This window comes from Bubalus bubalis, chromosome 23, assembly GCF_019923935.1.
Source record: "Bubalus bubalis isolate 160015118507 breed Murrah chromosome 23, NDDB_SH_1, whole genome shotgun sequence".
NCBI classification, from domain to species: Eukaryota; Metazoa; Chordata; class Mammalia; order Artiodactyla; family Bovidae; genus Bubalus; species Bubalus bubalis.
In genome coordinates this window covers 31,350,015-31,375,889 of record NC_059179.1, presented here as the reverse complement: position 1 = coordinate 31,375,889, position 25,875 = coordinate 31,350,015, and the positions used below count along the sequence as shown (strand labels likewise).

The 25,875-nt window shown below is 47.0% G+C and overlaps 1 protein-coding gene across 4 annotated transcripts in view; it reads right to left on the bottom strand.

The window, feature by feature from the left end:
- The window catches only part of RBM20 (RNA binding motif protein 20), a 194,236-nt gene that overhangs the window by 18,515 nt on the left and 149,846 nt on the right, over nt 1–25,875 (bottom strand). For 3 of the 4 annotated variants that reach the window (XM_025274303.3, XM_044935334.2, XM_044935335.2), the window contains exons 6-10: nt 19,266–19,409; nt 16,348–16,479; nt 7,280–7,359; nt 4,779–5,397; nt 387–491 (exon numbers count right to left, since the gene is read on the bottom strand). In XM_025274303.3, the coding sequence (XP_025130088.3) occupies nt 387–491; nt 4,779–5,397; nt 7,280–7,359; nt 16,348–16,479; nt 19,266–19,409 (1,080 nt within the window). The remainder of the gene's footprint in view (nt 1–386; nt 492–4,778; nt 5,398–7,279; nt 7,360–16,347; nt 16,480–19,265; nt 19,410–25,875) is intronic. The other variant, XM_044935333.2, reaches the window with a different exon arrangement.

The following is a 25,875-nucleotide window of genomic DNA, read 5'->3' as shown; positions in this document are numbered from 1 at the left end:
GAGTACCCAAAGCCCCCTTCTGCCTGCAGCCCCTCCCCAGGACCTGCCTATTTTGGGAGTCTGGCTCTGTAGCCTGGAGTCTTTTGTGGGCACATGCTTTCTCTTATGAGCACAGCCAAGTTACTGAAGATGGAGACACAGCCCAGGCAGGTGGTAAAGATCTCTTCAATAAAGACTGTGCAAAGATCCCAGGTGAAGCCATTACTCCAGAAAGTGCTGGCTTCATTCATGGACCTACTTCTGGGGTCTCAGACACATGCCATGCAGCAAGCAGGTCACCCCCAGGCAGCACGGGAAGGCCTATGACTTGGGGAGGCCTGTGACTTGGTGCCCCAGAGCCGTTGTGCCCATGTGGCTACACTGCCAGCATCTGGCACAAACGTTACCTTCCTTGCCCTTCTGTTTTCTGTATCGGAGGACTCTGTTTCCTTCTCTTGTCTGCCCACTGACTGGGGACTCTCTTCCATGCTATCCTGTTCCTCTTTTCCAGCCTTAGCAAAGGAAGCACAGAACAAACCAAATCAATAGTGAACAGTGACAGAAGGCACACCAGGAGAAAAAGAACATTATTGAGAACAACTAATGATGCCAGATGCATTTCACACACATCACTTCCTTTATCCTCACAAAATCCCTTGGAGGCAGGGGCTGTTATCGTCTTCTTTTTACAGATGGGGACACTGAGGCTCAGAGAGGTTAAGTAACTTGCTCGAGGTCACAGAGACAAACAGAGGCAGAGAGATGTTTCACTAATGTTTTCCCTGAGGACTTTAGGGAGATAGAAATCCCTGGCAAATTGGATACTTTTTGCAGCCGTGATATCTGTAGACAGGGTGAATAAAGGGGACAAGGGGAATCTGACCCTGGGGTTCATAACCATCATGGTGACGTCTCACAACAGATCTGTATTAGCCATAAAAAAAAATCACTTCCAGGCCACTTAGGGTTAGGAAGGGTGTTGTCATCCAATCAGGGCCCCGTCACCTCACTTTTGACTTATGTCTGTCCTAGAGTTATCGCCCCAGCTAGCAATCATTTCCCACCTTCCTTCCTCCCAACCCTTCCCTCAGATTAAGTCCCTCATGCTAGCACTCATGTCTGGGAAAGTGAACAACTGAAGCAGGTGTTTGCTTTGAGAATTAGGGTCTCTGACCCGCCTTTAAAACAGGGGTCAGCCAACTCCCATCCTCAAGCCAAATCTGACCCAGGGCCTCTTTTCTATGCAGTCTGTGAACTAACAATGCTTCTCACATCTCTAAACAGTTGCATGCTAAATGATGATACAAGTACCTACATAATATCCTCAATCTAGCCTACTTGCCCACATGGCCGAAAATAATTACTCTCTGTTTTTTTGTAGAAAAACATTTGCCAACCCCCATTTTAGAAGCTTGAGGAGGATATTCTCCCATGACTTAAACTTTGGCCACCAAAGCAATGAGTATTCCCGGATGTTCTTGGGAGCAAGCTGAATTTTCTCAACAACTCTGGCTGAGGTTGGCTCAAAGTAAACCACTCTCGCTCTGATTTCTTACGAGCAGACACACCTCTCTTTGCTGACAAGGAGCCAGCCTGGCTGGGAGCCGGGCTGACGGGTTTAACTAGATATGACCGGACAGGGAAAGACAGTTGAAATCCTCAAGTCTTTGCTCTTTCCAGTGTTTACAGCAGAATCTCTGCTCTAGCCTTCTGAGTTGACCTGAGCTCAAAGCAGCTCCAAATGCCTTTTGAGCCCTCAGAACCCAGAGTTTCTACCAACAGGGGGCCGCTTTTCTTTATTTTCTGTCTTCCTGAATAAATTACCCACTGCCCTCCCTTGTCAAAATAAACAGCCCGTACCCTTCCCAGGCAGTTCCTGCAGCCACATATCCAGATCAACACAGTAAAGAGACTGCCTCCAGTTCTAGCTGGGAGAGGCAGGGACAACCCGGCCTCTGGAAAGCCCCTCGCCAGAAGGACCCCCTGCCCTTCATCCCTGCAGGCAAAGGAGATACCGCGGTGCCTTTCAGGGCATCCCTAGACCTGGGACCATTTCCAGGTGACAGCAGCTTACAGGGAACAGACAAAGGCAACCAATGCTCTCGCGCCCCACCCCATCCCCACCCACCAGCTCAGGGAGCAAAGTATTAGGTCCTGACTACTGCAGGCAGGGCTGCCGCCACAGGGCTGGGGTCACTGCTAAACCACCTACTAACTGGTCTCCCCTTCTGCTCGGCAGCCTCCTCCCAAGTGTGTTCTCCCCAAGGTCCTCGGGAATGACGATTCCAAAATGTAAAAACAATTATATCCTCCCTGCACCTTCCTGCCTGAATGCTTCATTTCCTTCCCCTAGAACTTAGGATAAAGACAAAACCCCTCAACCTGCCTGTAAGGCTCTGCATGATGCAGTCCCTCGTTGACACATCAGCCTCACCTCCCACCATTCTATCCCTGGCTCTCCCTGCTCCAGCAACACTGGTCTCCAGCCACAGGGCCTTTGCACATGATATTACCTCTGTCTGTTCTCCTTCCTTTTGACCCAGTAAATACCCACATTCCTTTCAATCTCAACAGGCACATCCTAACCCAGGAAAGCCTCTGGTTTGTTAAAGGCACTGATAGCACTGCATCCTCCACCTCCTTAACACTTAACACTCATACTCATCTGTTCAATGAAGGAATTATTTGATGAACATGTTTTTCATGAGACCATGAGCTCCGTGCAATCAAGAGTCATTTTAGCTTTGACACACAGCTGCAGCCCTAGTGCTAGATGCTCCATGAATATGAGAATGGAGACTGGTAGGAGAGGGTAAAGTGAGTAACAAGTACATACCTGCCACCCAGCATGCATGGATCTCTCTCTAGGCTTTGAACTGAGCATGAGTTCTTTTGATATTTCTCTCTCCTGTGGATTATTTATACTGGGGGCCGTATTCTGGGGACCCCTGGGGCTCCACCTGACCTACAGACATGTTTTGTTTTACCTAGTTTCTAAAACATGGGAAATTTCATACAGATATCTGCATCTGGACTTTGGTCTTGCCTTAAGAAAAGGGAAATCAGACACAGGGTATGTATGCCTGCACGGCAGCCATAGAGTGGACCTGAGAAGTGGCTGACCCAATATACAGGCATTTCCTCCTTGGTCCATCACATTCCCAGTTCTCCTCTCTGGCTTCAGTCATGCTACCTGGTCTGTGTCACCTGTCTGGTTTCCCTGCTCTAGGCATCTGGGTCTGTAAACCTTGGTGTCCCTGCCAGGAAAAGTGGAGGAGAGCCTCTTTCCCATGTTGTCCTATTCACTGCCTTGTCTTCTTTCTTTTTCTTTTGGTCTCATGGTCAGGGCTGAGCCTATGTCTGGCTGTGGCCTCCCACAAACACTGAGCAGTGCATACAATGGCTTTGCCAGCATGGGCGCTCCCTCCAGACTCTCCCAGGGTTTCCCCTGAGCACAATCTTGTTAAGTCTTACAGCAGCCTTGTGATCACACCCATTTCACAAACGAGAAAACTGAGACCAAAAGAACAGGGTGTGAGCTAGTTCTCAGAAGCCAGGCTTCTGCCTCCAGAGTCTGGACTCAATCATTCATTCCTTTTACAAATACTTATTGAACGCCCACTCTGTGCCAAACCCTAATCCAGGAATTAGGGGGGGACTGGCAGTGACACAAATTTCTGCCCTCATTGAGCTCACAAGGGGGTTGGGGTGGGGGAGGTTCTGGAAGGGAGAGCAGACCCTATACAAAATAAAAACGTTAGGAGATAGATTAGAAGGAGACAGGTGCCACTAAGAAAAAGAAAGCAGGGAAGGATGAGAAGTGGGTTGTGATGTTGTGATTTTATGCGGCGACCAAGAGTAAACTTTGGAGATTGTGACACAGGAGCTGAGGAGGGAGCCCTGCGGACGTCAGCAGGGGAGGGGCTCCCAGGCAGGGGAATGCCTTGTGGTGGGCATTTTCATATCATAAGAAAGGCAGGGACCCTGTCCTTAGCCTTCATTCCCCAAGTTCAGCTGCTGCCTGTTCTCTGGCTCCTTGGGCAATCCTACAGGTTCTAGGCTGTTCTCAAGATGGTGATGCGAGTTTAACATCAGTGGGTCACAAGGAGGACTGAAGTCCTGCAGCAGGTGGTGAGCCCCAGATGAGGCATTTGGATGGATGGTGCCAGCCAACTGCTGAGCGTTTTTATTCCAGTGGAAGGAAACACAATGTCTGCAGAAACACACCAAGCCCTGGGCACCCAGTATAACTTAGCGGGGGGTGGTGGCTTCTCCTTCACCATCTCTCATCAAAGCCCAACACTGGTGGATGCTTTCGGCAGGAGAAAGAACGGAGCAGACCAAAGGTCTAATCTACCCTGGAAGAGTGCGTGGGTGCAAACACCTCAGGGCCGCTCCACCCTGGACAAACAGACAAAATCCAACAGAGGGCTTCTGCATCAAGTCCATGCCGAACTTCCAGTAAAGGCAGGAGGGTGCTGTGGGACTTAGAGCCAGATCAATGACTGGGTGTCATTCCAGTTCCACCATCTCCTGACCGTGTGTCCTTGGGCAACTAACGTAAGCTCTCTGGGCCTCAGCTGCCTCATCCACAGTAATGATAGTATTATTACTAGTATTTCTTCGCAGGGTTGCTGCGAGGATTAAATGAGTTGAGATAACATGGTTAGCACAGTGTCTGGCACAGAGTACACATTCAGTAAGCATTTCATTCATTCCATAAATGTTCATTATCCTTATTAGTCTTCTCCCCTGGGACCTGCCTCTCCTTACCTGGGGGAAAGGGATTCCATCCTTACCTCATTTTCTGCCATCCTTTCTTTTCTGTCATCAGCTCCTTCTTGGTCTCGATCAGATCTCTTGGCTCTGTTTTTCTCACTCTGTTTGGACTTGGTGCCCTTGGGCTCCAGTCCGTCTTCCCTGCCCACGTCGTCGGCGTGGGGGTGCCTGCCTTCTCGCAGCCTGGCCTCATCTTTCCTCCTGGACCTCCCCGGGGCATCCTGCTGCGGCTTCAGGTACTTGTCCGATTTGCCCTTGGACTCTTTCCGGTGGTAGCCGTCTTCCCGGCTTTTGTAGCCCGAAGCGGAGTGGAGCGGGTTGGGGGACCCAGACCTCGGGTGCTTTTCTCTGTAGCCCCTCCCCGCTTCCAGTCGCTCGTCTAACTCGGCTTTGTCTAGTTGCCGGGGGTAGTGCTTGCGATCATGCGCCCACGTGTCTGTCCTATCCCTCTTGTCCTCCCCGTTCTCCCTCCTGGCGTAGGGAGAGTGCTCCCACGAGTCCCGGCCGTTGCCCCAGTCGGCCCGGGAAGGGCCCGGGGGGCTGTGAGAAGAGCTGCAGGAGGTGAAGCTCGGAGTGTGGGACCTCGGGGACAGCGACCGGCTCACTGGACTTCGAGATCGCGGCCTTTCTGGGGCGTACCTGTGAGGGGGTGGCAAAGGAGCTGCTTTAGGATCTGTGGCACCCACAGGTCCCCCCACCCTGGCCAGATACACCCCATCTCTGCAACAGAACCGCAGTGCATGTGACCCCACCCGGCCATGCGCTCTTACAACCACTGTGCACAGCGCCCAGAGTGGTCCAGGAGCAAGCTCTGCCTCCCTCCGCCCTCAGGGAGGGAATTTCCCTGGGCGCAATGCTGGCTGCCCTCTGCTTCTTTCCTCATAATGCTCCTGGGAATGGGGATGAATAATTGGGGTGGTTTGGCTCAGCCACATCTCCTCTTGGAAATGAGCTACACTCAGGAAGCAGGAGACTGTCCCAGGGAAGGGGGTGGAGTTTGGGGTCTGGCAAGGTTGCTCTGGTCCAGCCTGGTGGGAGAGGCTGCCTAACCTGGGGTTCTGTCAGCCGACCTCTTGACTAGGAGACTGAAGTCACCCCTACACTTGGCCTCCACTGAAGTAAAGGCCGCCTCTTGGCCTCCATTTTTCTAGGAAGGCATTTGGGGTTGGAAGAGTCCTTAGAGCTCTGACCTGCTCATGTATCAGATGATGAAACAGAAACCCAGAAAAGGACCTGAGCCTATCTAGGGTTCAGAGCAAGACTTCCTGGTCACCTGCCCTCGGGACTCTACCACAGAACTGCAGGGGCATGTTGCAGCTTCACATGTGTCTTAAAAAAACTCAAACAGCCACAATATTTGAAACAAACAAAAATCCCAACCCTGAACAGCTGCAAACAAAGATAGACACACACACACACGGTTGTTATTAAACAGGTCAGTTGAGTCATCCACCCAATATTCTAAAAGGATGGGGAACTTCCATTTGGTTTCCCAATACAGGAAAACCACGCAGTCCTCACTGACCAGGGGACAAGAGATGTGGCTCCCTGGGACCAGCTTTGACCTCCTCTGGGGATACAGCCTGGGCTGGGCCCTCTGCAGCAAGGTTAGAGCGCCACCTGTGGCAGCTCTGGGTAAAACCCACAGAATGAGCAGGCCAGCTGCCGCTCCTGCTTTCTGCACAGTGGCCTCCGCAGGGACTGCCTTCACTCTGCAGGGCGCTGACAGTGGTGAACTTGCAGCCTCGGCCTGGCAGAGTCACAACTTCAGTTGGGAGAAATGAGCTGGAAAACTGAATGCACTCGATGTTGAGTGAGTGACCGGTCAAGTCACAGACGCTTCTGCACCTACATTCAGCTCAAGAAAAATCAGGGATTGTCTCTAAACAGAAGACATACACATACACATATCACACTCACAGCCCACATACACCCACACCACACATATCACACAAACACACACACAGACCCCACAGATATACCACATGTACAACACACATACACCCACACCACACACACACAACACACACCAGACACCACACACAACGCTCTACACATATCAAACACATGTACAACACAACACACACAATACAACCATGTAACACAAACAAAATACACACACTGCACATAACCATAATACATACAACATACCACATACACAATACAACCACACAACACACAGCAAACACAACACACATATACCACACACACTTTCAGGCCGTTTTAGCAGAGTGTACCCTTGCCCCTAAGAGTCATATATCAGCAGACCCTCTCCTATATGCCTTTACAACAAAGGAGGAGCAGCTGAGAGGAAGCTGAGCATCTTGAATTTTTCTGAGGTTTAACCTGAGCACTCAACTGGACTCGCGGATTCCATCGGACACAAAGAAGTGTAATGCCCAGAAAAAGCTGATGGACAGGATGAGGCAAGGGCAGGGCACAGAATGACTCAAGTACCCCAAGAAAGGGGAGGATGTTCCAATGACCCAGAATCTGCCCTGAGACCAAGGCCAGGCCTCACCTTTCTGCTTCCCGGAACATGTCCCTCTCCCTCTGGGAATGGATGTCCTGGATGATGGCGGCCACGGTCTTCCCAGGTTTCTAGGCAAAGTCAGAGGGTCACTGTCAGACCTGAGAGGGCCTTGCAAACACCAGAGGGAAGCAGCTAGGACTTGGGTTCATTGCCCCATCCACCAAAGGGGGAAAAGAGCCTTCTTAGGGGGAGAAAGTTTAATCCAGAGGATGAGAAGTATGAGCATAATGCTGAACAGTATGGGGCTGAGTGGTCCAGGGCACATGGCATCCATTAAGCTGGGAAGGAAGAAGTCTGAGGCTCACTATCCAGGTGTGGGGGGCGGGGGGGGGGGGGGAGCAGCATTTGTTACTACCCACCTCCCTCCAAAATAAAAGAAAATATCTAATATGTGAAAGGAACAAAAGGAAAGAGGGAGGGAGGGGAAGAGGTGTTACAACTTAGAAAGAGACTTGAAGGTCAGAGAATGCAGCCCCCACATTTTACATCGGAGGAAACTGAAACCCAGAGACATCAAGGCAGAGTTCTGCCTGGCACGGCTCCAGTCACCAGCCCCGCTGTGTTCTAGGGTGACCTCTGGAGTTGTGTTGGGTTAAGGAACACATTTACAGAGATGGTTAGGACTTGACAACCGGCATTTTAACTCCAAGGTCCTTTCCACGCCTGCACGCTTCCAGCAGCTCCTGACTACAGCATGGTTCTTTTAGTGGGTCATTTAGTGCTAAATGGAAATCTGCAAGGTGGGCAGTGCAGGCTGTGAGCCAGGTTTCACAGTTGAGGATACAAGCGCCCAAGGCTCCACCCTTCCAGAAGCCACCATATGGTGACTGTGCCAGGAAAAGGACCAACCCCAGCCCCCAAATCCCACCAAAGCCCTTTCCTGAAGCCAGAGTGGACAAACAACAAGAAAACAATAAAAATAAATGGTTAAAAATGAAATGCATGAGCACAGAAGGATGGAAGCATTTTGCAAAAGACTACACAGAATTCGTCCATTCAATTAAAATGGATGGAGCAGGGTAAATTTATGCTTTGTGATTTATATCCCCAAAATTGTTGTTGTTGTTCAGTCGCTAAGTCATGTCCAACTCTTTGTGACCCCATGGACTGCATCACACCAGCCTCCTCTGTCCTCCACTATCTCCTGGAGTTTGCTCAAATTCACATCCACTGAATTGCAGATGCTATCTAACCATCTCATCCTCTGCCGTCCCTATAATATTGATGTTTTAAAAAGACTTAGAAAACCCTCAGTCTATAATGTCAATTTTTGACAAAGAATTTTCTTAGGAAATGTAATTAACTGTTCTTTATATCCTTATTTTTTTTTTTCCCCTATATATTGGGTTGGCCAAAAAGTGTGTTTAAACGCAAATAAACTTTTTGGCCAGCCCAACAATTAACATGAAATCTTAGAGCCTATATGGATGTCAGGTATCATCAAACACCTCATCTTATAGGTGTGAGACCCAGGCCCAAAGATACGAAGTGAGCTCCATGATAAGCTGGATGCATAGCCACTGATCTGTGTTACTGCTGACATTGAGGGTTGTGCTGAGGAATAAGAAAGGGAGGAGAGAATTAAGGAGGAGGCTCCTGTGGGTTCAGAGGAGAGGTCAGAGCTAGGACTTAGGGAAGGGATGTAAAATGTTCAAGCCAGGGAAGGGTCGCTTGTCAACTTGAAACACAAGAGAAGAGAAGAGAAGTCAGTGATCACTACCACTGTGGCTATGAAGGAGGAGGGGAGGCCAAAAGCCAGACCATCCCTATTCAATAAAACGCTCAGGAACTAGCACAGGTCAGGATACCCACCTGAGAGCAGGCCTCGCAGTTTTGGCAAGTGATCCCTTTCATCTGACGGTAGCTATAAAGGTGGCCCCTCTATAAGCCTATGGAAGTGTCACCTGTGAGTACCCAGATCACCCAGGCTCTGCACAGGCAACCAGCACCCTAACTGCTTAGACTGGATCAGAAGCCAGCAGCCCAAGGCCAAGAAGGGAAGGAGCTGGGGCTGTGGGCCTGCATGGAGAAGAAGGCTCCTGCCAAGGTGCCTCCTTCTACCCCACTGCAGACCACCTGTCCTCCTGCCTGGGTTGTTGGTAGAACGAGAAGGTTGATCTGAACCCACTGAGTGGCCTTCTTCCTGACTGCTCCACCTCTTGGACCACAAAGTGAAAGTTGCCTCCTGCATCATCACAGGAGAGGCCAGCCTGGGATGGCTGGTCCTTAGGAGACCTGCAGCATCACTGCCTCCACGTGGGCCAGCCTGGGAAAGCCCGTGAGAGCCATCAAGACCAAGAGCAGGGATGTGGGACAAGATCTGCTGGCACCAGGCAGGCCCAAATCTGTCCTCACCCTGCCAAGCTGTAACAGTCCAAGGTTAATGAATGTGCCCCCACACCAGGTGAAATGTACCATGGCAACTTTTCAAAGCATCCAAATTCCCTGAGGGGGCTGGATCAGGGACTTTCTGTAGCAAAAAGAGTCCCCAGGGTCCCCAACACCTTTCTTCTGCCTTCTGGAATCTCAAGTCCTTGTGATTGTCCCTCCAGTCCGGACCCAGAAAAGCCTGGGGTGAGAGGAGGGGCCTGGTCAGGGAGCAGCTGAGGTTCTGTAGGTTACCCAGGGCAGCATCAGGGTGGGCTTGAGACCCACAGGGAGGGGCAGGTCAGGCCAGTGGCACAGCCAGAGACATTCGAGGAGCTCTCGCACCCTACTGACCTCCATCATCACAGACAACAGCCCCTCAGGCCCTCCTCTTTCTGGATGCCTTGCTGATGAGGGGGCACAGCTGGCCAGTCAGGCACCACAGATAAAAACATCCTCAATGGCCCAATGCAATCCCCTGGGGGTCAGAGAGGTGCTTCTAGAGTTCTCTGGGGGCTAGAAGAGCCTCTTCTGGGCTTAAATATTTCCTTGCCCTTATTTTCTCAACCACAGAACAGCTTCGTGAGGCGACTGTCAGCCCAGAGCCCCCTGAATTTGCTTTTATTCAGGTGGCATGGCTGGGTGAAGCAGGGAATGGGCTTGTTGACCAGCAGCAGCACTGGGCCCCTCATGGAACAATGAGTTGCATGGCACGATGACTGGCTGGAGAGATGGGTTGCAGAGAGGCCACAACAATCTGCAAACACTATTTGCTGGAGATGGTGGTCAGAGGCACCGTGACTCCCCGCTCTGAGGACCGGAGGTCAGTTCCTCTATTTTAAGTGATAATGCCAAACTGTTGGCACTCTCTGGCCCAAACACCCTGCCAGCTGCCATCTGAGAAGGAGTCAGAAGTGGCCAAAGGCTTTCAAATAACAGAATCAACTTTTCACAACTCTAAGAAAATCCTCTCTCAACCTTCCTCTTCAGGCCTGGCCTCATTATCTTGTGGTTAAAGGTATAAAGGAAGCAGGTAAAAGAAAGCCATAATCACTGCAGAGGAGTGGAAAAAGAAGAGGATGGAGTAGGTGTGTGATGATGTTTGGATATACCTTTTTATTGTAGAATACTTCAAACACACCCAGAAGTGGACAGGATGGTATATTAACACACACACCCCAACAGTGAACCCACTTCCACTGTCAACCACCCCCAGGGGACCATTTACAATGCTCTCTGTCGACACATCTTGCTGCTTTAAGGCAAGAGTGAGATTCCAAACCCCATACAGTCCCAGGGAAGTATGATCTCACAGGGAGTCTCCGTGGATGGAGAATCTCCACCCAGGAAGAGCAGCCCAGCCCTGCTGCCAGCTGGCAGGGTCACCTGGGGTCATGGCTTGTTGCCTGTGAGAGACTCACCTTCTCCACCTATAAAGGTGAGATAATGAGGCCCACCTGGCATCCACTGAGAGCCTCGGGGCAGAGAGTGCTGTCCTGATAAAGGCCACGGAGTGCTGGGCCAGCATAAAAGAAGCCGCTAGAGAGTTTCGTGCCTCCTGACCCCTCCTGGGCTGTTTCATTTGTCTCAAGAGCCTTAGGAAGATGCTGACACCTTGCAGATGAGCCCTGAACTTGTCAGAGCCACATACTATCACAGCATCCCTGATTACTTCTGTATCACTGTGCTTTCCAGACTCTACATCTCTTCTCACCCACCTCCTGCCCGGAAGCCCCCTTCTGTTCAGTTGCCTCATCCTTCAAGGCTCTACTCAGGAATCTCTCCCTTCTTGACCCAACCAAGTCATACTGCCTTTTGCCACTGATCTTCTAGGAACTTGGAACGGATGCACTCAGGTTTAAATCATGAGATGAGCTTCTCTGCCCAGTGAGATGGCAAACTTTCCCCCAAGTAAGGACCTCTCTCATGTTCACTGTTGCTCTTGGCACCACATCTTACATGGAAAAGACCCTCAGTCATCATTTACTGATTTATTCTCCTTAACCAAGACATCATGGATCACTCACAAGACTGCTTCCCAGGGCCAAAGACCGTCCCTGTGGGTAGGAAAATGGCAAGACCAATGGCTCTGAAAACAGGCCCACTGTTCCCAAACCACCTGGGAGCCTCAGTCCCGCCCCAGGCTACCTGATGAGAGTCTCTGGCCAAGAGGACTTGAAACTTCCCTGACAGTTCTCTGATGGAGTGACTGGAACACACAACTTTAAACTATTGCAGGTTCCCTCCTGCATGTGAGATGCTGTGATTCTGGAGAAGTCTCTACAGAATAATCAGTCTTCTCATGCAGGTCTGCAGGAAGGAAAACACTCACTTTTTATCATTCTTTCCGATTTTCTCACTCATTTCACATGTTTGTAGGACGCCTATTGTGTGAAAGTTTCTGTCCCAAATGCCCTGAGGAAGAGAATCTCGGCCACAAAGAGTGAGACAAGATTACCAACATGAGGAAATATTTGAGAGGAGAGGAGAAATGCCTTTAAAAAAATCTCTCCTTCCTCCTCCACTTTGTCTGGTGAGCAAAAGGTAAAATTACAGGAGAAGGACCAATCAAAATCTCCCCTACCTCTGCAAGCCCTGGTGGGACCCCACGTGGTGGCCCTTTGGCCCAGAGACACATATGGACACAGTGCTTTGCTGTCTGCCTCCCCAGGAGCCATCCCGTCTCCAGCCTGCTCCCAGGATGCAGCAGGTGACATGTTCGACCAATCACACCACAGCTACAGGGATTGGCTCAGGGAAGCGCATGTATCAGAGGGACTTCCCTGGTACCACTAGGAAAAACTCTGGCTTTCTCTTGGTGAAGGAAAATGGGAGGCTGAGGAGCCAAAGATGCTGGAGTCACTGAAGCCATCACGCCACCTAGAGGAGAGAGCCGGGGGCTGTCAGGGGCCATCCCAGGGAGACCCCAACAAGGCCAAGGGAACAGAAACTGAGTCCTAAATCCAGCCATGCCTGCAACCCAGGGCTACTCTTGTTTTTTTTTCGGTTCCATGAGCCAATAAATTATTTTATTTACATTAGCAAGTATGCTTTAATGGAGATAAATTTCTGTCGCTTGCAGAGAAAGTCCAAGCTGATTCATGTCAACATGGGAACCAAAATACACCCGTTACTATGTAATTGAAACATGCTCTAAGATGCTTTCACGTAGAGGCAGTGTGACTACTTGGGGAGCACAAAATCCTCGCTAAAGGTCAGGATCAATGTGTTCTGGCCACTTAAGAATGTGCTACAAGGACCAGAAACATTGACATCTCCTGGGAGCGTGTGAGAAATGCAGAATCACAGCCCTGATCCAGACCTACTGAATCAGAAATTTCAACAAGATCCACAAGTCATGTGTATGCACATTGAAGTTTGAGAAGCTCTGTTAGAATACTATCTCTGCTCCTTAATGACTGGATGACTGTAAGCAAATTACCTGATTTCTCTTTTATTTTTTTGACATGGACAATGGAGATCATAAAAACACAATGTGGAGATGCGCACAGAGTACAAAATCAAAACAGTCCTAAGATACAATCATGACTCTTCCAGTAACTATGATCTTGGGCCAGTTACTAAACTTCTGTGAGGCTCAGTTTCCTTGTCTGTAGAACTGATAACAATACCTGTCCGACAGGACTGATGTCAGGATCACAGTAGATAATATCTTAAAGTGCTTGGCACGTTACTTGACCCAGGACTCAATTAAAGGTACATACTCTCATTATTATTGTTGTACTATTTTAATTACCGTTATTATCCACCCTACACACGTCACAGGGGAGGCTGATTGTGAGACTCAAGGAGACCACGTGTGAAAAAAAAAAAATGCTTAAAACCAAAGAACACAAGGTATAGTCCTTTACTGATCTGGACCCTGAGGTTCACAGAGGTTAAGCAATTTGTCCAAGGTCATCAAAGTAGGAAGGGGTAGAGGCTAGGCTGGTGCAACCACCCTCCAATCTGGGGTAGGTCACATGGTTGTTGATGGTTCTGTGTTTCCATGCTCTTCCTCCCACCAGCCTGTGAATTCCTCTACAGACTCGCTGCCACCATATTCATGGCCCAGTTCCCACTCACAATGAGCACTCAGTGAACATTAGCTGAATGCAAACTTGGATCATCTGACCCATTTAACCCACCACAAAAGACCTCCCTTGATAAGGGACCTCGGTGCCTTGGTACTTTAAGAAGCAGAGGACTGCAGTTAATCCTAACTAGAGCCTTATGACAACATCTCATTTGGAGACCAAAGCTCCACTGGGAATTCAGTGCAGAAATTCAATTCTAGCCTCCAGGGCAGAACCAGGGAGAACAAGAACTTTGGGTACAGAATGGGGCAGGATCTTTTACTTGTCTGAGAAAAGCAACAGGCTTTCATGAGCTGGGAAAAGAATGCCAGGTTCTGCCTGAAGCTGAACTGTTGGCAAAGGAACTTCAGAAGCAATAATGCAAGCAAAGCAGAATCAGGACTTTGGCAGCTGGTTGACGTATTACCAATCTACATATGTAGACTTGTCAGAATGCTTGTCCTAGCTAGAAACAGCTGCTTAGCCTTTGTGTTCTGATTTGACCCTTGAAGGCTGATTAAGGGCTGCAAGTCTTGAGCAAAATGGACCCTCAGTAAATGTGGAATGAGCTGAAGTGAACTGGAAAATCCCTATTAAATAGGACAGTAGAAAGTACAAAATAAAAAGTTAGATTTAACCAAAAATATGGCATTAATTACAACTAATCCAAATGGACTCAGTGCTCCAGTCAAGAGAACTCCTGCAAACCAATAGGAAGATACAATCTAAACCAAATGCACGGGCAAATGGCTTCAAAATTTCCCACCAGAGAAGATCTAGGTGGAATAACCAACACACACATACAAAATTGCTCAGCCTCAATTAATACGGAAAATAAAAAATAAAGCCATGATAAACCATCACACTCTTTCCCAGAGGGGCAAAAAAGTTGGACAAGACAAAGAATTAGCAAGAAGGGGAGCTGATGAAAACTCTCAGACACTACTAGTAGGAATGCGGCTGCTGCTGCTGCTGCTGCTGCTAAGTGGCTTCAGTCATGTCCGACTCTGTGCGACCCCATAGACGGCAGCCCACCAGGCTCCCCCGTCCCTGGGATTCTCCAGGCAAGAACACTGGAGTGGGTTGCCATTTCCTCCTCCAATGCATGAAAGTGAAAAGTGAAAGTGAAGTCACTCAGTCATGTCCGACTCTTAGCGACCCCATGGATTGCAGCCAACCAGGCTCCTCTGCCCATGGGATTTTCCAGGCAAGAGTACTGGAGTGGGGTGCCATTGCCTTCTCTGAGTAGGAATGCTATCATCTAGCAAAGCTGAGGGTAAGCATGCCTGGTGATCCAGCAATTCTAGGTACGTAGTTCCCCTAATTATATACTCAGGTACATGGGTACTGAAATAACATGTTTGAAAATGTTCACAGTAGCTCTGTCCCTACTACCCTAAAACTGGAAATAACCTAAATGTCCATCAACAGTGGAATGGATAAACAAATCTATACTCATACAATGGAAATTTACATAGCAGTGAAAATAGACACACCCAACATAGATGGCAAAATGTTGAATGAAAGAATCCAGTATGATTCCCTTCACAAAAAACTCAAAAATAGGCAAAACTAAACTACAATGTTAAGAAAGGCATGGAGAGGAAGTAAATAATAAATGGAAAAGTAAGGAAATGATTATCTTTAGAGTCAGGAAAGTGGAAAGAAGAGTTGAACATAAAAAGGGACTCATGGGAGTTTCTGGGTGCTGTCTGTGTCCTATTTCTTGACTTTGGTGGTGGTTTTACGGGGTTTATGGAAGTTTACCATCATTACTTTTTCAGCTGTACAATACAAAATTAGTATTTTTTGTTGTTGTTATACTTTACAATAAAACAAAAAAGAAAGGAAAAAAGAAAGGTAGAACAAGCTAAAACAAAGACAAAATCCCTGTCTGGAATGACCTCAGTTCAATCCTGAGTTTGGACAATGGCCAACTCAGTCATGTGCTGCTTAGAAGAATTTCTATGGACCTTAAGGCATAAATGGGGGCTTCCCTCGTGGCTCAGCTGGTAAAGAATCTGCCTGCAATATGGGAGACCTGGGTTCCATCCCTGGGTTGGGAAGAGCCCCTGGAGAAGGGAACGGCTACCGACACCAGTATTCTAGCCTGGAGAATTCCATGGACTATAAAGTCCATGGGGTTGCAAAGAGTTAGACATGGCTGAGCGACTTTCACTTAAGGCATAAATACAGAGGATGGAGGAGAGAATAAAAGATTAAGAGGTGACAGAGGAAGAAAAAGTAACTTAATACCTGTCTAAGTAGAGAAGGAGATTACATTCAGAGGTTTGCCTGGAACTCTAACCTCTGAAAAAGCAACCACCTTTCCCTCTTGCTTTATCGTTTAAGACTTCCCTTAAAATCGTTTGGGTCCCAGGTAGGTAGCCATCCTGTCTCAAGCACCCCTTTGCATCCTGTCCTTACCTCAATGAGCACGTTTCTTGCCATGTTAGAATGGGTTTGCCTTCCCATGTGATATCCTCAAAGGCAGTGGATACTTTTTGGATCTTTTCCTTTGTCTCCTTCCCACCAGCACTCAGGCCAGTGGCTGACAAGGAGACACTCAGCTGATGTTTGCTGAACAACTGAATGAAGGAGAGGGTGCTTTACCTTCAGCTGCAATTCCTTGTATCTCTTGGACATCCGAATAAGCAATTTCTCACCATTGATCATGGCAGATTTTTCTTGGTAATACTGGACCATGGCCTGGGCAGCCTCTGTGTAAGCCATCTCTAAAAAGGCCTAGGAAAGAAAGGAGGAACAGACATTGGACTTGACTTGAATGGTGTTAAAGGAAATTCCATACAAGATGTGACTCCATGTATATAAAGTTTAAGAACAGGCAGAACAAATTGATGGTGGTAAAAGTTAGAGTTGAGTTTCCCTCAGGGTTGGGGGGTGGATATTGATTAGGAAGGGAAATGAGGAAACCTTCTGGGGTTCTGGAAATGTTCTCTATCTGTACTTGCACAGTAATCCCTGGTGGCTCAGATGGTAAAGAATCTGCCTGCAATGCAGGAGACCTGGGTTTAATCCCTGGGTCAGGAAGATCCCCTGGAGAAAGGAATGGCCACCCACTCCAGTATTCTTGCCTAGAGAATCCCATGGACAAAGGAGCCTAGCAGGCTACAGTCCATGGGGTTACGAAGAGTCAGACATGACTGAGTGACTAAGCACTCACACACGCTTAAGATTAGTGCATTTTAGGGTATCTGTTTTATACCTAATAAAAAGGAAAAAAATTCAATACAAGGAAAAGAGCTCTCTTTGATCCCATCTGTTCAGAGAGACCTATATTAACTTTAGCAAAAGAGCTCATTATAAGATGGCCCCTCTCCTGATCTCCATGGTTACCAAACATTATTCTTAATTACGTATGTCCATCTGTGGCTACAACATGCCACAGGAGCCCCTTGGGTTGGGAGGGTCCATTAACCCACAGTTCCCCGAGAGGAGGGACTGAGTCTGTTGCACAAGTGACCTTGGGCTGATCCCTGCAAAACCTGCTGGTCAGTGGTGCCAGTGGCAGGAGACAGACACAAGTCCTGGGTGTCTGAGCTCTCAATTTCTTAGCAAAGAAAGAAATACTCTAAAAACCATGGGGGTTTCTGAGGCTTGAAGGAAGGCCATGTCTTTGTGAGCTGGAGAGAGAGGAAACAGTTATGTTTCCACAGTATTTCTCCTCTTTAACTGTTCTAATAAAAATTTACAAAGAAACGGGCTTTTCCACTCAATTGATGCTACAGGGAGTTTCTATATACACATTTTTTTTTTTTTGGCCACACTAAGCGGCTTGCAGGATTTCAGATCTCTGATCAGGGACTGAACCTGGGCCATACCAGTGAAAGCCAGAATCCTAACCACTAGGCCACCAGTGAAGTCCCTGCAAATTGTTTTGACTGACCTGTTAGTTTGCCCCAGGAGCTGCAGTGAGAGACTGGTCACTGTTATTGTATCTTAGATTCGATGGGTTTGTATTAATACCATAATCACAATGCAACGAACTGGTCAATTGACCACTGACTGATCAATGCAACTTCTCAACATCAGTGCTCAGAAGGAAACATGGTCTGTGACCAGGGACCCCTCTCTGCAAGCTCTCACCTCCCATTTCCTTGAACTGCGTGGGCTAAACAAGCTGACCGCCTGCCCACTTCCCTCACATTTGCTTTTTAACTTCAGTCTTGCCTTTCTCTGTACTGTCAGTCCACGGCAGAAGGGTGGGAGATCAAAAAGTTAGGGTTCTTTACAGTTTTATTTCAAAATCTACCACTCAGCTTTCTAAGTGCCTCTTTTTTAAAATGTTTTATTTTTATACAATTTTTACAGGTTACTTTCCATTTACAGTTATGACACAACACTGGCTGCATTTTCTGTGTCATATAACACACCCCGAGCCTATGTTACACCCAACAGCTTGTGCCTCCCACTGGTCCACCGACAGTGCCCCTACCCCCGCCCCGTTAGTAACCACCAGCTGTTTCTCTATATTTGTGAGTCTGCTTTTTTTACGTTATACTCACTACTTTGCTGTATGTTTTAGATTCCACAACATAAGCTCTATCTGTCTGACTCTAGGTGCCTCATTCCTCACACCAACATTTTAGCACCTCTAGCTTTCACCTCACACGGAAATAAAATGAACCCAGTGAATCTCACTGCATTCATGTTGCAAGCAGAATTTTGGAAATTGGCCCAAAATAGAATTCTGAGAAGGAGGAATGAAGAGACTACATGAGTAGTCCAAGCCCGAGTTGACTTAGGAAGACCCCTGATGATCCAAGGTGGCTTTGATTTTCCAAAGTCCGTGCCTTACTTAAGAAAAGAATTTCTCCTGTGCCTGTTCCTCTGATTCCTTAAGTTAAAATAGTCATTAAAAATAAAAGACTAAATGTTCTTACTGCTGACCAGTCGCTGTATAAATTCCTCTCCTGACTTTAGAAATGAAGGCAAACATAACCCCCAAAGACTCAGTCCACATGGGCTTAGGGTTCTTAGTTCCTTAGATTCACCATGCATCCATTAATTCCTACCTACTCTCTTGCTACGAGAGCCAAGAGCCTCGGATGTCAACCCCAAGGATCAGTGAAAATACCTCTTCCCGGTCAGTTGTTGGCTGGCTCAAAATCCACGTGCCATCAGAGATGAGGAACGTAGAAGGTGAGAAAGACTAGCGTTAGCTCAGGGGGTGGGTAATACAGTGCAAAGATTCGAGTCCATGAATTTCTGTTTAGGAACCAGCTGGCTTTTCTATGTTAAGGAACACTTCATTCCAAAACACATCCTCACCTCTAGGTAACTCGCAAAGGCCTGGGCCCATCACAAGAAGGGTAAAGTGAAACCAGAGGAAACAAAACACCACCGCCGAAGATGATGAAAATCTCGGTGCTGCATCAGCAGGAGGCCAGCTGTGCATCACCCCTTTATGTTACAAACAGCTTCTTTTATAAAAAAAAAAAAATTATATAGTTCCCTTCCCAGTGTGTGGTTTATCCGGTACCTACCAGTGTGAACATGCTCAGACTTACCTGATTAGTTGACTTCATGAGGATATAATTAGTGACCTTGCCAAAGGGCAGCCCCAGGTTAATGACGTCATTCTCTGTGCAGCTTCCCTCCGGCAGGTTGCAGATGTGGACCACGCGGCCGGCGCCCGTTTTCCGCTGGGCAAACTAAGGGGAACAAAGACCCGTGGTTGGTCTTCAAACGACATTTCCTTCCTGCCCTCTATTCCAGATGCTCCTAATGGCTATCTCCCCCACTCCCCAAATAATGATTGCAAAACTAAAATTTACAAAATAAATGCAGAAAAAGAATCCATTCACAGACACATATGAAACATTGATTTTATGCCATCTCTACACAGAAGATTCATAACATTTTTAACGAGCAATCCTATCCAGACTTGATAAAGAGACAATATATCCATACATTGCTGGTGGGAAGTTATATATTGACAATCTTTTGAGAATATACTTTGGCAATATTGGATAAAACTTAAAATATATAGGGTTTGCCCAAAATTTCCTTTCAGTTTTTCCATAAGATGTTATGGAAAGTTTTTGGCCAACTCAATATATAGCCCAGGATCCTGCCATCCCACTTCTGAAAATCTTACCTACAGAAATAAATTTACCAATATGTAAATACATACAAGGACTTTTATTACAGTTAGCTTATTATAATAAATTTACAACTTATTGCCAAAACTTCTGGAAACAGCCTGAATGTCCAAGAATAGGATAATGACTGAGTAATTGATGGTTCACACATATGATGGAAACCTATGCAGCCATGAAGAGGAAGTGGTAAATGAGCTGATCAGGACAAAATTTTTAAGACAGATTAAGTAAAAAACAGTTGCCAAGTACAGATGTAGTATAACACTATTCTTCTAAAACAAAACAAAAACCCAAAAATGTATGAGAAAAAGATGAAGCAAGTGTTGTAAAGTCTTGATAATTATTGGAACTGGGGGATCAGTACATTTGGGTTAACTACACTCGTTTCTACTCTTTTGCATGTTTGAAATTTTTCACAATGAAAACATTTTAAAGGATATCAGCACAGACAGACAAACACGTGGGAGGGTGCATATCAACCTGTCAGTACTGGTTATCTTCAAAGAGCAGAACTGGAAGGGAGTAAGGGGAGAGATGTTTAAGCTGTTTCTTATATACCTCGTATTATTTGACTTATAATTTTTTAAAAACCCAATAAAGAAAAAAAAACATGAAAGGACTGGTGAACCTAATACATACACAGAGACATTCATAGCAACAATCTTTGGTTTTTAGGACAGTGGCTTTCAAAACTTTGTTAGCCCTGAAATCCTTTCTTCAAACAAAAGCTTGCCCACCAGCCCAAAATATTCAACAACTAAAGAGGAGCTGCTTTAGACAAACCTTATGGTCCAACACCCTGCCGCCACCCTCCATCCAACAGTCCAAAAGGCGCCTCTAAGGAACACAGTTCAGAAACAAAGACTTGGGCCTAATCACAGCTCTTGGAGGGAGGAAGTGTGTGTTTGGTCTGTGCAAACTTTAATCAGCCTGGAGTCTCCAGGAGGTTCAAGAATTAGTACCCATAAGCCAACCTAAAGTAGAAGAGAAGGATGCAATTTTCGAAACCCATACTAATAGCATAGCCCATATTTGCATAATCACCATCTTCTGTGATAAAGTGAACTTCAACATCTAATTACATTTGATGTAGGTCCTACTCAGCTATGGTAATACAGTGGGAAAGTCTGAGGTCTCATCCCTAACAGGGACTAATACTTGGGTAATTCTACCATGAAAAGTCTTCATTTTTCTCATCTGAGCTGAGGACAATTAGAGTCAGTCAAGAATTTCCTTGGATGGTTCAGCCCTGAATTGGAGAAACCCATGTGCTTCTTTCAGACCTCCCTCTCTGCAGTGTCCAGAGGTCAAGCATTTCCCAAAGGGGGACAGTCTTCTGTGCCTGGCCCGGGTGGCTCCCAGAGCATGTGTGCGCCTCCCTAAGGCGCAAAAAGAGCTCTCCATAAGCTGGGAGGCTTTGAGTGTAAGCCTGGCTCAGAAGAACTGTGTCCTTCTCCAGGGGTGACGGGAGGAGAGCTAAGAGGCAGGATCTTTGCCTCTCATTAGGGCGAGGGGGCCACACCAAGATGCTGACCCAGCTGAGCTCTTGGGTTGGGCAAAATTGCCAGTATTCTGAGTTCATCAACAAAAGGGCTGAGGCTGGGTGCTCTGCCGGCTTCTCTTAGCTGAGCACGTTTCTGTCCACGTGACTGCTGTGGTCGGCTTGGGCTCATGTTTGCTCAGGCCACAGGGCAGACATGCAGGGAGGTTCTGGGCCTCTCCAGCTCCTTGCCTGTCCTGTTGCCTAGTGACCGGGCATGAGGGCCAGCGCCTCCCCGATTGTCTCCTGCAGATTAAAAGAGCAACTCGAGAGGCTTTTATCTGAGGGTTAGTGCAGCAACTGCTACTGAGGGCAGAGCCTGCCTCTGAGAAATAAACACCTCCACTGCTGCAGGTCACCTAAGAACAAGACGAAGTCACGCTGCAGACAGGTTATAAAGGTGCCAAAATAAATGGGTCTCAATTAAGGTTTTCATTTAAATTTAAAAAGTACATTGCAGCAACATGGATGGACCTAGAGACTATCACACTAAGTGAAGTAAGTCAGAGAAAGACAAATATCACATCACTTATATGTGGAATCCGGAGAAGGCAATGGCACCCCACTCCAGTACTTTTGCCTGGAAAATCCCATGGATGGAGGAGGCTGGTAGGCTGCAGTCCATGGGGTCGCTAAGAGTCGGATACGACTGAGCGACGTCACTTTCACTTTTCACTTTCATGCATTGGAGAAGGAAATGGCAACCCACTCCAGTGTTCTTGCCTGGAGAATCCCAGGGACGGGGGTGCCTGGTGGGCTGCCGTCTATGGGGTTGCACAGAGTCAGACATGACTGAAGTGACTTAGCAGTAGCAGTATATGTGAAATCTACACAAATGATACAAAAGAACTTATTTACAAAACAGAAATAGACTCACAGACATAGAGAACAAATTTATGACAACCAAAGGGGAAAGTGGCGGAGGGATAAATAAGGAGTTTGAGATTAACAGTTATACACTACTATATATATATAACAGATAAAAGTCAAGAACCTACTATATGGCACAGGGAACTATATTCAATATCTTAACCTATAATGAAAAAGTCTGGAAAAGAATAGATATAGCTGCTGCTGCTGCTAAGTCGCTTCAGTCGTGTCCGACTCTGTGCGACCCCAGAGACGGAAGCTCACCAGGCACCTCCATCCCTGGGATTCTCCAGGCAAGAACACTGGAGTGGGTTGCCATTTCCTTCTCCAATGCATGAAAGTGAAAAGCGAAAGTGAAGTCGCTCAGTCGTGTCCAACTCCCAGCAACCCCATGGACCACAGCCTACCAGGCTCCTCCATCCATGGGATTTTCCAGGCAAGAGTGCTGGAGTGGGGTGCCATTGCCTTCTCCGGAATAGATATATATATATAAAACAATCACTTTGCTGTACACCTGACACTAATACTACACTGTAAATCAACTGCACCTCAATGAAAAGTTGTCCATTTTGAAAAAAATTTAAAAATAAAGTACCTATTTACATATTTAAAAAAGTACATTTCATGGATGCACCTCCTGCATTGGGAGGCAGAGTCTTAACCTCTGGACCACTGGGGAAGTCCTTAGAAACATTTTCTATGTGTTGTACTGTTTTGCAAATATTCAACTTAAGAAAGCTCAGTCTACATTCTGTGAGTGATCTAAAATATCTTTTTGTTAAACTTAATTAGGTTCAAAATCATATTTGATTCATCAAGGGCATAGAGTTATATGTATAATCACTCTAGTCCATCCTGGAACAGTTCATATAAAGCATGGCTATTATTTGCCTTACGTCCCATGGGAGATCTAAATGATGAGGGAGGAAGGGAGGATATGGTCCAGGCGGTACTTCTAAAGTCTGCTCACCAGGATTGCAGACAACCCAGAGTGCCCTGGTGCAGGCAGCACAATGTTGTACACTTATTCCCTACCTGGGTTCTCTAAGGAGCCCAAGTCCTGAAGGGTCTTTGAAGGTAATAATTTATCAAGAAAGGATTGTGTGTGTGTGTGTGTGTGTGTGTGTTGGAGTATACTTGTTTTACACCGCTGGGTCAGTTTCTGCTGTGCAGCAAAGTGAATCAGCTATAGGTATACATACATCCCCCAAAGAAGGATGGTTACTTTTGACATTTAAAAAAACCCAAGTTGAAATCATACTTTGAGTTTCTTTACTAATAAGGTAACCTGTGGTTAGATCTCTAGGCTGATGAGAAAGGGTGACTCATGTATCTGCTTTAATAAAAACGGGTAACTAGTTAATTACTCACTAAACTCACTAATATAAGTACTTTGGCAAATAGATAGTACTTTGCCAAACATAAAATGCAGGACAGGGGCTGCCTGAGGTAGGAGTGAATAATTTAAAAGGGTCTGGGCTGTAAAAACCACAAGACTTTCTGCTGTAGTTAAAAAAAAAAACCACCCTGAACTTGGAAGACAGAGGACTGGATTTCAGACCCAGCTCAGCTACCGATTAGGGGCATGACAAGGATAAACTGGCTTTCCTTTGGGGGCCTGAGTTCCCCAGTGTCTGGTATGAGGGAGTTAGTCTATATATCTCAAGTCCCTTCCAGATGTAAAATAGCCATGCTTATGTGGCTCAGCGTTCTAAAATTCCACTCGTCTCAGAAGCCTTGCCAAGCTAAACCCTAAGATCCAGGATAATGATAAGTTTCCCCAACTATGCTGGGCAAACACAGGAAACCTGCATCTTTTCCACCCCCTGCCCAATGAATGTAATGCCTGTTTTTCTACTCTGGGTGATTAGCCATTCCAGCACACATACATGCCCAAGGACCGTCATGGTTCAGACAGGCCTGTCTGTGTTGGGTGTTGGTCTCCTCTTTACAGAACTGAAGGTGAGCTCCAAGCAGGGAGCACTTGCCAATGTGTCTGCCCCCTGAACGACTGTGCCTTCAGAAGGAAAGAGAGGAGTTGAGATCATACACTGAGATAAACTAAACACACACGGGGCCTGCTACCACCCTGAGGACCGACACAGCAGCTGTGTGCCTCTGACCTCCAGGCACTCAGGCCAGGGCAGTAGGAGCATCAAGACAGACCTGGGTCTGTCTCCAGTGTTCCTGCTCTCCAATGTCGACCACGAGCAAGGAACTGAATTTCTCCAAGCTGATTTTGCTTCTCTATAAAACAGGGAAAATAAAAACTGATTCCATAGGACAAAAATGCCACAATGTATTACTATATAAAGTGTCTTCATGCAAAGCCTGGTGTCAGCAAGCTTCTATAAATAAATACTTGTTCCTTTCTTTCCTGTGATAGTTCAAGAATGTGCTGGGCTTCCCGGGTGGTGCTAGTGGTAAAGAATCTACCTGCAAATGAAACAGACATAAGAGATAGACACGGGTTCGATCCTTGGGTCAGGAAGATCTCCTGGAGGAGAGCATGGCAATCCACTCTACTATTCTTGCCTGGGAAATCCCATGGACAGAGGAGCATGGCAAGCTACAGTCCATTGGCTTGCAAAGAGTTGGACATGACTGAAGCGACTTATCATGCACACACGTGATGCTACTAGACAAGGAAAAAAAATATAACTGTGGAGAAGGAAATGGCAACCCACTCCAGTGTTCTTGCCTGGAGAATCCCATGGACAGAGAAGCCTGGTAGGCCGTAGTCCATGGGGTCGCACAGAGTCGGACACGACTGAAGCGACTTGGCAGCAGCAGTACTATGATGATGTAAGAGAATGTCCATGTTCTTAGGAAATTCATGCTGATGTAGTTATGGGTGAAGAGGTACAATGACTCCAATAGTTCAGGAGAAACATGCATATAGATCATTGGATGGATGGATGGACAGATGGATGGAAGGACAGATGATACAGAGAGACAGAGAGGCACAGAGAAAGAATGATAAAGTAAATCAGCCAAAATGTAAAAATGTAGTGAATCTAAGTAAAAGGTATATGGGGGTTCTTGTATCGTTCTTGCAACTGTTCCGTAAGTCTAAATTAAATTAAAATTTGAAATTACAAAAATAAATTTTAAAAGATGTGCTGGGGGGTAGAGCAGCAGCTGGACTTAGAATCGTGAGGCTGGTGTTGATGGGCTCTGCTAACATCCCACCCACTAATGCTCTCCCAGGAGGCACAAAGGCGACAGGTGCATTTGAAACTTATCGGTCCAAGGTCAAGTCTCTAAGAGAGCTAAGGTGTCTGGGTGGTAACTGAAGTCCTCATTACTAACCTGAGGGGACAATCATCCATCACCAGCCCAGGGGATGCTCCAGTCAGTTCACAAGCTAGCATGGCATGGCATGCCCCCATGTGCAATCAGGGCCCTGGGTACATTTTCATCGGTTGCAGCCACTCATTTAAAACCAGACGCTGCTTCTAGACTTCCCTGGTGGCCCAGTGTTTAAGAATCCACCTGCCAATGCAGGGGACATGGGTTCGATCCCTGGTGGGGGAAGATTCCACATGCCTCAGGGCACCTAAACCCATGTGCTGCAGCTACTGAGCCTGTGCTCTAGAGTCCACG